The sequence below is a fragment of the Elgaria multicarinata genome, chromosome 13 (genome assembly GCF_023053635.1).
Source record: "Elgaria multicarinata webbii isolate HBS135686 ecotype San Diego chromosome 13, rElgMul1.1.pri, whole genome shotgun sequence".
Classification (NCBI taxonomy): Eukaryota; Metazoa; Chordata; class Lepidosauria; order Squamata; family Anguidae; genus Elgaria; species Elgaria multicarinata.
Genome location: NC_086183.1, coordinates 32,969,125 through 32,983,510, shown reverse-complemented (window position 1 = coordinate 32,983,510; position 14,386 = coordinate 32,969,125). Strand labels below are relative to the sequence as shown.

The following is a 14,386-nucleotide window of genomic DNA, read 5'->3' as shown; positions in this document are numbered from 1 at the left end:
TTAGCATCCTCCAGATGGGTTGGATGGCAACTTCCATCATGCCCAGCCGGCACAGGAATTATGGCTGTCGCCATCCAACGCATCTGTAAAAAAAAAATGAGGTTTGCAAAGAATGCTGTAAGTAGTAGCACCTGTGGCTGTTCATTTCAGCTCTAGCAGTCGCTCTAGCACAGCCTTACTCAACCTGGGGTGCTCCAGATGTGTTGGACTGCATCTCCCAGAATGCCCCAGCCAGCAGAGCTGGCTGGGGCATTCTGGGACTTGAAGTCCAACACATCTGGAGCGCCCCAGGTTGAGGAAGGCTGCTCTAGCAATTAAGGCCTTCTTTGTTATTAGAGGCCGGGTGCTCAGGCATAGCATAACATAACAAAAATTACGTTAGCATAAACCAAAAGAGAACCGTAATGTCAAAGCTGGTATGGTGTAATAGAGCAGTTCCACCCCACCTCACCCCGGTGCCTTCAGATGTGTTGGACTACGACTCCCAACATGCCGACAAACACATCCAGAGGGTGTCACGTTGGGAAAACCTGCATTAGGAACTGTCAGTCTTGAAGCATCATCACATGGAGGGAAATCGCGTTTGTTTACCGTCGCTTTTCCACCCGTATGTTTGTCCCCCATTGCTTCCTCTTTTGAAAAAGGACGTAAACAACGGGCACGTGGCCGTTCAGTGAGCCGTTTTGATCCCGCTGCTTCTCCTGCACGCAGCAGGAGAGAGCGGCAACTTCTGTCTTTAAAAATAAGTCAGACTTACTGGGGTGGGGTTTTTTAGAGCTGTGCTCCGCTCCGATTCGGATCACGAATCCGGAGCGGAGTGACCCGATCCACCTCCCCCAAAGGCTGATCCAAATCGGGTCGGGGTAGCTGCGGATCGAGGCAAAGCGGTTCGCCTCCATCTGGAGCTCCGAATGCAGGTAAGGGGTGGGAAGGGGCTCACCTGGCGCCAGCAGCGCTGCAGCAGTCCGTGCGGCAGCAGAGCCAGGTAAGGGGGGAGGGGGCTTACCTGTGTCTGTCGCGGTCTGGCACAGGCTTCAACTGAGGCCCAGGCCTCAGTTGAAGCCTCTGCTGGACCACAACGGAGGCAGGTAAGTGGTGGGGAGGAGGACTTACCTGGCTCTGCTTCTGCTGCTGCAGTCCGTGCGCGACAGCAACGGAGCTAGGTAAGGGGGGAGGGGGGCGTATTCAGCCCCCATTTTGCCCCCCTTCCCCACTTACCTGCTTCCACTATCTGCCACGGAGGCAAGTAAGTAGGGAAGGGGGGCCAAAATCTCAATCTGCCCCTCCAGATCTCACTCCGCAGAGTGGAGCAGGGGAAGGTTGGATCAACCCAAAGCAGATCGGCCCGATCCAAAAGTTGCGGATCGGTCCACGAAGCGGTTTGGGGGGGGGTCCGTGTACAGCCCTAGTTTTTTGTGGCTCGAAGAAGGCTAGAAGGGGCGGGAGGCAGACGACGTTGTGAGAGGAACCTGTGAAAATCCGTGAGTGCCCAGTAATGAGTGTGCAATAAAACGCTCATCTGATGGAGCTCTAGAAACACAGAGAAAGAACTGTGTTCAGATTCCCCACTCAGCCACGAAGTTCATCGGGTAACTTTGGGGCCGGTTTCTTTCTTTTGACCTAACCCGCCTCGTAAGGTTGTTGCGAGGCGAACATGGTGGAGAAAACCTTCCTTGCTATGCCAGTCTGAGCTTCTTACAGCTTGAAAACAGCTTTGACAGTGGCCACATCCCATGCTATAAAAGCCACTTTGAGCTTCTCAACGAAGCAGGAACGTGAAGCAGTATTTGCTGTTCCCTTAAAGGGTTTTTATTTTTTTTACAGACCAGGCAGAAAAAGGGTGGCTGCTTGGCTATTTGTGCATCCATTTGATCATGCTCCTTTTCACATGCAAAGGCCAGCAAGGCTGAAACTGCATGATTCTGGGCCAGGGGAAAACCAACCTCAGAATATGGGTCTGCGTAAAGAAATCACAGCCCCTTCGGGCCCTTTAAATATCCTTTTCGGCTTTGCGTTTCAGCCTGAGTTTTGAAACCGTCTGCTGCCCTTACTCCTGGCAGCTGGACAAGTGAAATAATACTCCGCCTGCTTCCAGGGCGCCCCCTTCCCCTTGCCGTGGTGAGGCAATGCCCTTGTAAAAGCCTCCCCGGAGGTCGTCACTGACAGAGACGCACAAGGGAAGGAGAAAGGCAAGCAAGAAGAGAACCAGGACCAGGCCGCGAGAATGAAATCCCTCCTGGTAATTCTCATCTGTGCCTTCTCGAAGGAAACCTCTAACTATGCTGTCTGCCAAGGGAGGTGGTGGACGGGGAGTGTGTGTGTTGTGTTTCTGCGGGGTGCTCTGTGGCTTACTTGTTGCTGGTGCCCAGCAGTTGAACAAACAGGAATTCTAATCAATCATTTGCTGGCAGGCTGATACTAACAAAATGTTGGCTTGTTGTAGAAAGGGCCCCCCTTAAGAACGAACAAAGATATTGTGCCAAAAGCTTGCCTGGGCTGGAGTCCTGTACCACCACCACCCCGGGGGGAAACAGGCATGGGATTTAACCCATCTGCTACCACCACCCATGCCAACAACGTCCCCCTCTCTTGGAACTGTTAGATCAAAAATTCAGAAATGGGGGGGGGGACGCTTTGAAGCAGTCCTTTGATCCTCTTTGCTGGGTGTTGAGAAGTTCAACCCAGCTTTTGAAGCTACCATTTCCCTTGGAGGAGAGAGCCCTCAAGGCTTAGAGAGTCTTTATATTTTCCTTTAAAAGGGGTGGGGTGGGGGGGACGAAAAGACATATTATATTCTGAGCTCCCGACCATACAGCGGGTCATCCTCAAATGACTAAAACGTCCAGAATTTCCAGCACACGCCTGTTAGAAATGGCTGAGGTCTGGATTCCTTAAGGCTGCTCTCACATGCGCATTGAATATCAAGGGGTGACGCATGAGGACTGGCACAGACCCCAGAGACAGAACTCCCCTATCCAAAATTGCTTGTATTTTATGTTTTTAATGCCTTGTGCCACTGCCCAGAGCACTCGGGCTATTGTGCAGTTTAAAGGTGCAATCAGTTAGTTAATATAATGTCACCTTGGCTGGCCGCAAACACAGTCACCTGTTTTGCACAACACTGCGGGCTTATCGTAGGTTACTTAACCGCCAGTGTGCCATGGCACATGTCACTTGCATGTGGCTTCCGTTATGAATATGCAACCCCTTATGGGATTGCAGCAAACCTGGCCATTCGGGATTATTCGAGGATTAAACAACCCTCCCATAACCCTCAGTTAGTAGTAAGGTTATGCAAGGCTTGTTTAACCTATGAATAACCCCCAGTGGCCAAATTCAACTGACACACTGCAACTCCATCAGTGCTTGCATATTCATAATGGTGGCCGCACACACACCCGGCATGCACCGCAGCTCATTGTGGGTTAAATAACCCATGATGAACCCGCTGTGTTGTACGAAGCAACCCATGCTTGCTCCCTGAAAACCATTCACACATTCACAGTGCATTCAGGGATCAAGTCAACTGGCTAGCCGGCAGACAAAGCTCTTTGCCAGTGAAACAGGCGCACGTAGAGTCCACTATTTAGGTACATATTCTGCACACAGCTCCGGTTGGTTCATTCACTTCAAACATGGGTGCTACTATGCCTTCTGAAAATACAGAATTGGGGGATCTGGAGTAATTCCGGATTTAGCTTAGACTACCTGTCCCGCCGCCCGGTGCCCCCCAGACGTGTTGGACTGCAACACCCATCATTCACTGACAATGATGGCTGAGATGGCCTTGCTGGGAATGCTAGGAGTTGCAGCCCTACCAGGTTGGTGGAAGCTGGCCTGGGCCATGGGGGGAGTAGGGGACAGGTGGCCACTCCTTTGTGTTACCAGACTCAGGTTTCACTTGTGCTTTTAGGTCCCCCAGGGACAAAACCCGGAGCCAGCGCAAGTAGCTTTTTGATCACAACGTCTGTAAGAAGCAGAAGTGCCGGAAACTGCAACTGCTGCAGCTGGTTAAATCCAACAACTAATGTAGAACTTTGAGATTTGATCACCAGTTTTAATTTTTCACCTTCACAGCAATCCTGAGAGAGTTTAGCCGGCATTATTCATACATCCTTGCAAAGGAACTGAGGCTGGGTGACAATAGGGTGACTATATGAAAAGGAGGACAGGGCTCCTGTATCTTTAACAGTTGTAAAGAAAAGGGAATTTTAGCAGGTCAGGTGTCATTTGTATGCATGCAGCATGTGGTGAAATTCCCTACAGGAGCACTGCCCTCTTTTGTATCTGGTCATGCTAGGCAGGGCTCTTGCTGCTTTAAATGTTACGATGACAAGAGAATTTCATAGAATCATGGAATAGTAGAGTTGGAAGGGGCCAATAAGGCCATCGAGTCCAATCCCCTGCTCAATGCAGGAATCCACCCTAAAGCGTCCCTGACAGAGGGTTGTCCAGCTGCCTCTTGAAGGCCTCTGGTGTGGGAGAGCCCACAACCTCCCTAGGTAACTGGTTCCATTGTCGTACTGCTCTAACAGTCAGGAAGTTTTTCCTGATGTCCAGACGGAATCTGGCTTCCTTTAACTTGAGCCCGTTATTCTGTGTCCTGCACTCTGGGAGGATCGAGAAGAGATCCTGGCCCTCTTCTGTGTGACAACCTTTCATGTATTTGAAGAGTGCTATCATGTCTCCCCTCCATTTTCTCTTCTCCAGGCTAAACATGCCCAGTTCTTTCAGTCTCTCTTCATAGGGCTTTGTTTCCAGACCCCTGATCATCCTGGTTGCCCTCCTCTGAACATGCTCCAGCTTGTCTGCGTCCTTCTTGAATTGTGGAGCCCAGAACTGGACGCAATACTCTAGATGAGGCCTAACCAGGGCCGAATAGAGAGGAACCAGTACCTCACGCGATTTGGAAGCTATACTTCTATTAATGCAGCCCAAAATAGCATTTGCCGTTCTTGCAGCCCTATCGCACTGTTGGCTCATATTCAGCTTGCGATCTACAACAATTCCAAGATCCTTCTCGTTTTTAGTATTGCTGAGCCAAGAATCCCCCATCTTGTAACTGTGCATTTGGTTTTCACCAGGTGCTGCCTGCATACAAAGGACACCTGCTGAAATTCCCTTTTCAATGCAACTGTTAAAGATACAGGGGCCTTGTCCTCCTTTCCATAGGGTCACCCTAGGTGACAAAGACTCCTACAACTCCCAGCATGCCCTAGCCAGCATAGCTCATGGGACTGCGCCCTTACCCTATTGCAGCAAAACCAACAAAAACCATGTGCCGCCTTTAAAGATTTATTCTGGCACAAGCTTTCACGGACTCGGACCCACTTCATCAGATGCATAAATGTGATCAGGAGTTTGGGGTATACATATAATTGCAAACGGCGAGGTCAGGAGGAAATTAAATGCAGAAAATACTGACAGTGGTGGTCATGTTATTAAGGGGGCCATTCACAAAGTAGCTGCTGCTGCTGTTAACGCACACATTCTGGCCTTGGGTACAAATGTCTGTAGGTAAGAGAGAGGTGCTTTCCCCTGCTGTTCCTTGGAAAATGTGGAAGAGCGACTTCATAATCCAGTTCTCCTTTATTTATTTATTTATTTATTACATTTTTATACCGCCCAATAGCCGAAGCTCTCTGGGCAGTTCACAAAAATTAAAACCATAATAAAACAACCAACAGGTTAAAAACACAAATACAAAATACAGTATAAAAAGCACAACCAGGATAAAACCACACAGCAAAATTGATATAAGATTAAAATCCAGAGTTAGAACAGTAAAATTTAAGTTAAAATTAAGTGTTAAAATACTGAGAGAATAAAAAGGTCTTCAGCTGGCGACGAAAAGAGTACAGTGTAGGTGCCAGGCGGACCTCTCTGGGGTCTCGTTCCACAGTCAGGGTGCCACAGCGGAGAAGGCCCTCCTCCTAGTAGCCACCTGCCTCACTTCCTTTGGCAGGGGCTCACGGAGAAGGGCCCTGTGGATGATCTTAAGGTCCAGGCAGGCACATATGGGAGGAGGCGTTCCTTCAAATAACCTGGCCCCAGACCATTTAGGGCTTTAAATGTCAATACCAGCACTTTGAATCGGGCCGGACCTGGACTGGCAGCCAATGAAGTTGTAAAAGGTCTGGCTAAATATGGTCTCGCCGGCCGGTCCCTGTTAGTAAACGGGCTGCCCTGTTTTGTACCAGCTGAAGTTTCTGGACCATTTTCAAAGGCAGCCCCACGTATAACGCATTGCAGTAATCCAAACGAGAGGTTATCAGAGCATGGATCACTGTAGCTAGGCTATCACTGTCCAGATAAGGGCGCAGTTGGTATATCAGCCTGAGCTGTTCTCCATTTTGCTCTCTTCACCAGGCATCTCGCATAAGGCCCTTCTATATTCCCTCCACTCGTCAGCTGAAAAACAGAGTTTTAGAACACCAGAAAACCTTCCAGGTGAGAAATCCGACGGCATCCGGACAGCAGCTGTGCTGTCGCCATAGCGCTGAACCAGATGTGGCAGGTGGGCGGGCAGGTGGGCGGGCCATAAGGGCTTGGGAAATCAGTGCACAAGAGCCAGGATATAAGCATGGCAAGACCAATACGTTTGAAGTCATTTCATTGCGTGAAAGCGTAATAAAATAAAGTTTATGTTTACAAAATGAAAAAACAAGGGCTCAGAGCATGTCACTTATCCCAGAATCTTTGCATCAGTCAGCCAGAATATTGGACGGCAAGGGTGTGTTTGCTTCTTAGTGAGGAATTGTCTGGGTGTGTTTTCCTTCTATCTCCATAAGTAATAGGGACTAGAGCCTTTTTTTGCTTTTTAATGAAAGCTGAACATTTTGGAAGAGGGCATGGACATATCCTAGAAGGTCCCCACCGCCTCCACCCCTCGCCCTGCAGCTGCCGCCCTGTTTATCCTTGTGCCAGCCCCACATCCTCTGCCACGCAGTGTTTACAGCGTTAGCATCTTCCAAGACTAAAGGAAACGGAGTTAAGAAAAGTTCTTGATCTTGCCAGGAATGGCAAAGCTTCCTTCACATAAACACCTGGTTCCAATTCAACTTGAATGTGGAAATCTGGATGTTGAACCTTTAGCCGCAGGCCGGATCTGCCCCACCTGGAGTCTAAATATGGCCTTTTAGGGGGTTACAGGATGGACCCGCCCCTTCACACAACCCCGCCCCCTTTCTCTGACCACCTATCATATGGTGTTTTTCTATCTTTTGATAGGGTGACCCTATGAAAAGGAGGACAGGGCTCCAGGAGGACAGGGCTTCTATGTTAAGTTGCATAGAACTTAACTATGCAACTGTTAAGTTCTATGCAACTTAACAGTTGCATAGAAAAGGCAATTTCAGCAGGTGTCATTTGTATATATGGAGAACCTGGTGAAATTCCCTCTTCATCACAACAGTTAAAGCTGCAGGAGCTATACTAGAGTGACCAGATTTAAAAGAGGGCAGGGCACCTGCAGCTTTAACTGCTCTGATGAAGAGGGAATTTCAGCCAGTTCTCCATATATACAAATGACACTTGCTGAAATTGCCTTTTCTATGCAATTGTTAAAGATACAGGAGCCCTGTCCTGCTTTTCATAGGGTCACCCTATCTTTTGAGCATCTTTCACACCCACCACCCACCCCATTCTACAAGGCTGAAATGCTTCCCCTAAGCCTGGTGGTTACTAGCAGTAAGAACTCTAAGCTACAATCTGCTGGTATTCTTGCCTTTGGGGGTACTTTTGTTCCTGCCCTCTTTGCCCCCTCGAAAGAGTTTCTCTGAAATTGAATTCGGCCCTTGGGCTGAAATTGTTTCAACACCCACCCACGCCGGTGTAAACGCACCAGAGACTGAAGTGAACTCAGGCCTTAGCTAGACCTAAGGTTTATCCCAGGATCGTCCCGGGGTCATCCCTGCTCATGTAAATGACACACAGGATATCCCGGGAGCAGTCAGGGACGATCCCTGGATAAACTTTAGGTCTTGCTAAGGTAAGGTGACCATATTTTGGAAACCAAAAAGGAGGACAACATGGTCGCCATGTTAAAATTATTTTTAAAAAATAATTTTAAAACCTCAAACATTTTTTTAAAATCCTAAAACTCAATGGTTGGACAGATCTGTTTCAAGCTTGGCATAGCTAAAGTTCCTGTTAAGAGCAATCATGGTGCCAAGTTTCATCTCTTTATCTTTAAAAATAACATTTTTTAAAAAAATTAAATCCTCAAATTTTAAAAAATTCCTAAAAATCAATGGATGAACAGATCTGTTTCAAATTTGGTATGGCTAAAGCTCTACCTAAAAGCTATCATGGTGCCAACTTTTATCTCTTTATCTTTAGAAATGACAATTTTAAAAATAATAATTTAAAAACCTCAATTTTAAAAAAAATCCTAAAAAATCAATGGATGAACAGATCTGTTTCAAATTTGATATGACTAAAGCTCTTAGGAAGGGCTTTAGTCGTATCAAATTTGAAACAGATCTGTTCATCCATTGATTTTTTAGGATTTTTTAAAAATTTGAGGTTTTTAAATTATTATTTTTAAAATTGTCATTTCTAAAGATAAAGAGATAAAAGTTATAAGCATTTTTGTTAATTCCCATTAGAGCTGCTCTTTGGGGGTGAAATCCGGATTTCCCCTCCCCCTCCCGGATTTGTCATCAAAAACCCGGGCAAATCCGGGCAAATCCAGCCATATGGTCACCCTAGCTAGGGCCTCAGTGGGACTAATGCAGCAGAACTTACTCCCCGTCTCTCCTTAGGCAGACAACGACCTGCCGGTGCATCTCAAAGGGGGAACCATGGACGCCCTGCTGTACCGCTTCACCATGGCCCTGACGGCCATCGGTAAGTGGGTGCTTCCATTTCTCAAACAAACTTTGTACTGGGAGGGGAAAAGGATCAGGCCTGCAATGGGGGTGGGGGGGAGAACTGAATGCCGAGATCATTGAACTTCATTCACACATGATGAATTGGCCCTCAGTTGCTTCTTCTTTCCACTGGAGCCTAGGTTATCCAGAGCAGTGCAAGGAAGCCTCGAAAGATATATTTATCTGGCCTTTGTTAAGAAAGTTTTGGTGTATTTTAAGTTGGGTGAGACACAGGGGTGGGGGGGAAGGAAAGAAACGGGGCGTCATGCAGTGATTTCAGTCTTCCTAGAAACAGTTCTGGACAACTCTAAAACATAACTTGTAAGACTGAAATATTTGTGAATGTAATTTCTCCCTATGATCGTGTATAGCAATATGGAACAGGTTTTTTTTTTTTTTTTTTTTTTGAGAAAGACTAACTAATCAAAATCACTTTCAAAAATAGAAGTTCCGGTGCTTCTCTTTGAGGCGAGACGGACAGAGAAATGAAACCCTACAAAATCGCAGCGTTGACTTTCCCTGTTTAGAAGGGCTTCCTTTTCAAATGGTTGCTGGGGGAAGATTTTTCAAATGCAAAGAATGATTTGTTGGGTGTGCGAAGGGAGTATTGTGGGTACATAAATTACCCCTACTGGAACAAGGGCTGCCACAGAACAAGCCTGTGCAGTGGAGGCTGGTGGCTCTGATGTCATGGCTTGGCATTTGAAAAATAAGGGGTCCGCAGTACTTAGCTAATTGGGAACCACTGCTGTACATGTCAGCTCAGAAGTAAACCCAATTAAGTTCAGTGGGACTTAGGCCCGGGGGTGTGTGTGTGTGTGTTTAAGACTGCAGCTTAGGTAGATGTAATATGCTTCACAGTGTCCCATCTCATCCACCCCTCTATTAATAGGACCCAGGCACCGGAAAGCCAACAAGTTCAATTCCCCCAGGGGGCTGACATTTTGGCCAGTTTATAAAAGAGAACCACATGCTTCATATGGAAACCCCGCCCGCCGCCCCCCATTATGGCTTCCTGATGCTCTAAGTTCAGAGAATGATCATTGTGGGTGAAAGTTTCTGGGAGCTTCTTTACACGAGCAATTTATTGCATGCTCATGGTTGGCCACTCATGGAAGTTTGCAGGTCATTTACATGACGTCGTGAATGACCAGGACGTCTCCCGCGGTGTCCTTTAGAAATCCTGCCATGAAAAGAACCACTTTTAAAATGGTTAATAGCCAGGAAAAGGATGGATCTTCCACCACTAGATGGCACTGTCTCAATGGTAGTGAATGGAGTGGAAGTATTCAATTCAAACCACATGGTCACCCCTCTCCGCCCATGTAATGCAGCCCATAAAAATCGCACCCAAAAGCAGGAAGCACAAACACCCCAGGAAAGCAATGCGATTTCCCCTTAATGTAAAGATGCCCCCAAATTCCTCTAAATGTTCGCTGCCATTCTCTCCCCGTCTGTTGGAAAGGAATGGTACACACTCTTACCATCCAGGGTCCTTTCTCAGTTTCAGCTTGCTCTCAACCCCCAGGGCCCCGACCTTGTGGAAGGATAGACACGCAGACAAGTGTACCGACAAAGATTCATATACAGCTTGGTTGGTTTTATTCAAAGTGATATGCTGTGAAAGGATACAATGCACTTTTCCATATTTCTGGCACCCACTTATATTCTGTTTTGGAATACACAAGTCAGATAACAGACAGTATATCAAAATTACATTTCCATAGACTTAAACGTGTATGTATATCCTAGCTTAACTTCCAGTTGTTGGCATTATCAAAGAGCTGACATGTTATAGCTGCACATTTGGTGGGATTGACCAGCAGAACAGATGTTTACTTTATAAATAAGAGAAGACATTAAAGTGAAATAAAAGTAAAAAACAAGCCTGGAAGTTTTACTGGAAGATATAATTGGAAGCAGAATTTTTATTATTTACTGATGGTTGCAAAGGTTTTAATATCCCAGTATTGGGCTGTTAAACAAGCTGAGATACTTTTGATATCGAAAATGGAAATTAAATGTTGGTCTTTAATTAAACATATATAAGTTGACTTATTGAATGAGGATTAGAGAAAGGAGCAATTGCTATGAAAAAATAAATTGTATAGAATAAATTCTTTCATTATTGTAGTAGAAACTCTACACTAGTTAGAATGAACTGGGATGAACTAATGAGTTATTAATATTTAAAACTGCCACACTGACGTAGATAAGCTATGATACTGTATCATATTTAATATAGTATATAATTAGAAGATGTAGATTGTTTGTTGTATTGAGTAATTGAGGGGTGATTTGTATTGTTGCTGTTTGTTAACTAAAATATTAAACATTTTAAACAGCGTAACAAAATTACATTCGTGTCCCGTTTTTCCTTGGAGCGAGCAAAATCAGTCCTAATTCCACCTGGTTCAAAAGCAGCCGACACCAAACTATTTATAGGAGGCAAATTATTAACTACCGTATAGGGTCAAATACTCGGTCCTACAGGTGGTGCAGCCTTTAGGCTCCTTTGAACTCTTGCTAAGCCCAGGAAACAGTCAAGCCGAGTGAAAAGCTTGGGTTTTTTTACTCAAAGTGGTTAAGAAATTCTCAACTCCAACTTGATGGTCAAAGACAGACAGTATGGTGTAGTGGTTAGAGTGTTGGACTGAGAGTTGGGAGATCCGGGTTCTAGCTCCCCCACTCAGTCATGAGGCTCCCTGGGTGATTTTGAGCCAGTCACTGACTCTCAGCCTAACCTACCTCACAGGGATGTTGTTGTGAGTATAAAATGGAGACGAAAATCATGTAAGCTGCCGCAGGTTCCTTGCAAAAGGAAAAAAGGTGGGATATAAATGTAATAAATACAATTTAATAAAAGAATACCTTCTATAGACAAGCTCTGGTTGATGAATACTGCATTTGCTTTGCTCGATGCAGGGTGGATTCCTGCACTGAGCAGGGGGTTGGACTCGATGGCCTTGTAGGCCCCTTCCAACTCTGCTATTCTATGATTCTATGATTCTGAATCATGCTTTCTTACTAGCAATCTGTTTCTGCTGGGTTGTTTCCACAATAGATCACTTTGCTGCTGCTGAGGCACTCTTTTTCAGCTGGAGGAACTGGAATTAAAATGGAAGACATATTATACCGCAGTACCCCCATAGATGTGATCCTTCTGCAGTGGTTCCTCATGCATGTCCCATTCAGCAAATGTCCAGTGAGACATTTATTAAAAGTTTTCTCCTTTCAGGTTTATCCTGTTTTATTGTTTCCTGTTCAGCACGGCTGAAGGATGCCAGCTTATGTTCCCCTTGAGTAATTCTCATTTTCTTTCATTATTTTTTCCAGTCTTATAGTGAAATCATAATTGAACCCCTTCCCCCAGCAGACTGAAGCTGAGTAATAAGGGGAAATTCATCACCCCAACCTCACTGAACAAGAAGAGATTAATCAGGCAGAGCCTGAAAGCATTTGTTGTAAGGAATAGCAGTCCTTACCAGCCTCACCAGTGATCATGGCGTTGCAATGGTGTTTTCTTGCACACAAAAAAGCAAAAGAATTCCCATTGATCAATTCTGAAAAAAACGAGAAAAGCTAACACAGCAAACACTGGAATGCAAATGTTTGGCAAAGACGTCATCTGGAACGGGTAAAGGATGCCAGCTGCAAAGAAAAGGGCTAGTGTGAAAGCAACCTTGCTTCAAGTCATGCAAGCCTTTTATATAAGTGATGCATGCATTTGTGTGCGTGTGTGTGTTGCAAAATTACATTAGAATCATAGAATAGCGGAAGGGCCATTGAGTCCAACCCCCTGCTCAATGCAGGAATCCACCCTAAAGCATCCCTGACAGAGGGTTGTCCAGCTGCCTCTTGAAGGCCTCTAGGGTGGGAGAGCCCACAACCTCCCTAGGTAACTGGTTCCATTGTCGTACTGCTCTAACAGTGAGGAAGTTTTTCCTGATGTCCAGCCGGAATCTGGTTTCCTGTAACTTGAGCCCATGATTCCGTGTCCTGCACTCTGGGAGGATCGAGAAGAGATCCTGGCCCTCCTCTGTGTGACCACCTTTCAAGTATTTGAAGAGTGTTATCATGTCTCCCCTCAATCTTCTCTTCTCCAGACTAAACATGCCCAGTTCTTTCAGTCTCTCTTCATAGGGCTTTGTTTCCAGACCCCTGATCATCCTGGTTGCCCTCCTCTGAACACACTCCAGCTTGTCTGCGTCCTTAGAATCATAAAATAGTAGAGTTGGAAGGGGCCTCTAAGGCCATTGAGTCCAACCCCCTGCTTAATGCAGGAATCCACCCTAAAACATCCCTGACAGATGGCTGTCCAGCTGCCTCTTGAAGGCCTCTACTGTGGGAGAGCCCATAACCTCCCTAGGTAACTGGTTCCACTGTCATACTGCTCTAACAGTCAGGAAGGTTTTCCTGATGTCCAGCCGGAATCTGGCTTCCTGTCATTTGAGCCCCTTGTTCCGTGTCCTGCACTCGGAATTAGTCAATCCATGCTCCACATCCAACCCAGCTCATGTTGCCAAGAAGCATCAACCACTGACACCCAGTCCCAGTTTCTAGTGGTTAAGGGGTTTATTTGCTGCTCCTGGACTTCTAAAACAAGCCAGCTTCTGTATTTTGTTCCACAGGTGCTGCCTACTCCATCTTTTCACTGTTCCGAGCTGCTCAACCCAGGAAGAACTAGAGAGGATGCAACTGGTGCGGCTCACCTGGCAACACAGCCCCACCCTCTTCACTGGAAGTACAACCCCCCCCTCTCCAATTTCGTCCTCCTGCTCCCTCTTTTTGGGGGCTGCAGCAGAGAAGAGAAAACACATTTGAGGGAAGGGGAAACATCCAAACGTTTCTACAAAATAGCGTGAGCGTATAAGATCCGCCTAGATACACAAACACACAAATAAATGAAATCAAAGATCCACACCTCCTTTAAAAATTGTACTTTTTTTTTTTTAAAAAAAATACACACCCTGGTTTACCACCACACATTTTTTTGAAGTCATAACAAACAAAAACAGGAACATCAGTATTCACAGTTGCATTTCGGTCAGGCCACGCTTGCCTCTGTGCATGGCGGTGAACCTCGAAGGCTGCCTTGAGCTGGCTCAGACCAGTGCAGGCTGCGGGCTTTGATGTCAGCAGGGTGGGGAATCCGCTCCGGGTTTGAGTCAGAACCAGCAACCTTGGAGAGCTCCTTTAGAGTTCTGACTGCTTCTGGCTAAAACCTGGAGCGGATTCACGACCCCACTGACATTGGAGCCACCAGCAGACTGGGCTAAATCAGACCATTGGTCCGTCTAGCCTACGACTTTCTACGGCGACTGGCAGTGGGTCTCCAGGGCCCTGTGGCACAAAAACATCTGCTCATCACCCTCTACCTGATTCTTTTGACTGGAGATGCCAGGGATTGGACCTGGGATATTTTGCATGCGGAGCGGGGGGGGGGGGTGCAGTATTGAGCTACAATTCTTCCCCAAGTGTAAGGGCATTTCTACATGTAGCTTTTATCCCGC

General features: G+C 46.4%; 1 protein-coding gene across 1 annotated transcript; it reads left to right on the top strand.

Annotated features, from left to right (window-relative positions):
- Positions 1 to 2,092: 2,092 nt before the first annotated feature.
- On the top strand, positions 2,093 to 13,794 carry LOC134408175 (cytochrome c oxidase subunit 7A1, mitochondrial). The gene is made up of 4 exons (XM_063140324.1): positions 2,093 to 2,239; positions 6,370 to 6,450; positions 8,766 to 8,850; positions 13,505 to 13,794. The coding sequence occupies exons 1-4, from the start codon at positions 2,225 to 2,227 to the stop codon at positions 13,558 to 13,560; spliced, it is 237 nt and encodes a 78-aa protein (XP_062996394.1). The 5' UTR covers positions 2,093 to 2,224; the 3' UTR covers positions 13,561 to 13,794.
- Positions 13,795 to 14,386: the final 592 nt, after the last annotated feature.

What these genes read in the sequence shown, in the direction of transcription:
- LOC134408175 (XM_063140324.1), top strand. An exon ending in AACACCAGAAAACCTTCCAG is followed by an intron (nt 6,451 to 8,765) that starts GTGAGAAATCCG and finishes GTCTCTCCTTAG; the next exon opens with GCAGACAACGACCTGCCGGT. An exon ending in CATGGCCCTGACGGCCATCG is followed by an intron (nt 8,851 to 13,504) that starts GTAAGTGGGTGC and finishes TTTGTTCCACAG; the next exon opens with GTGCTGCCTACTCCATCTTT.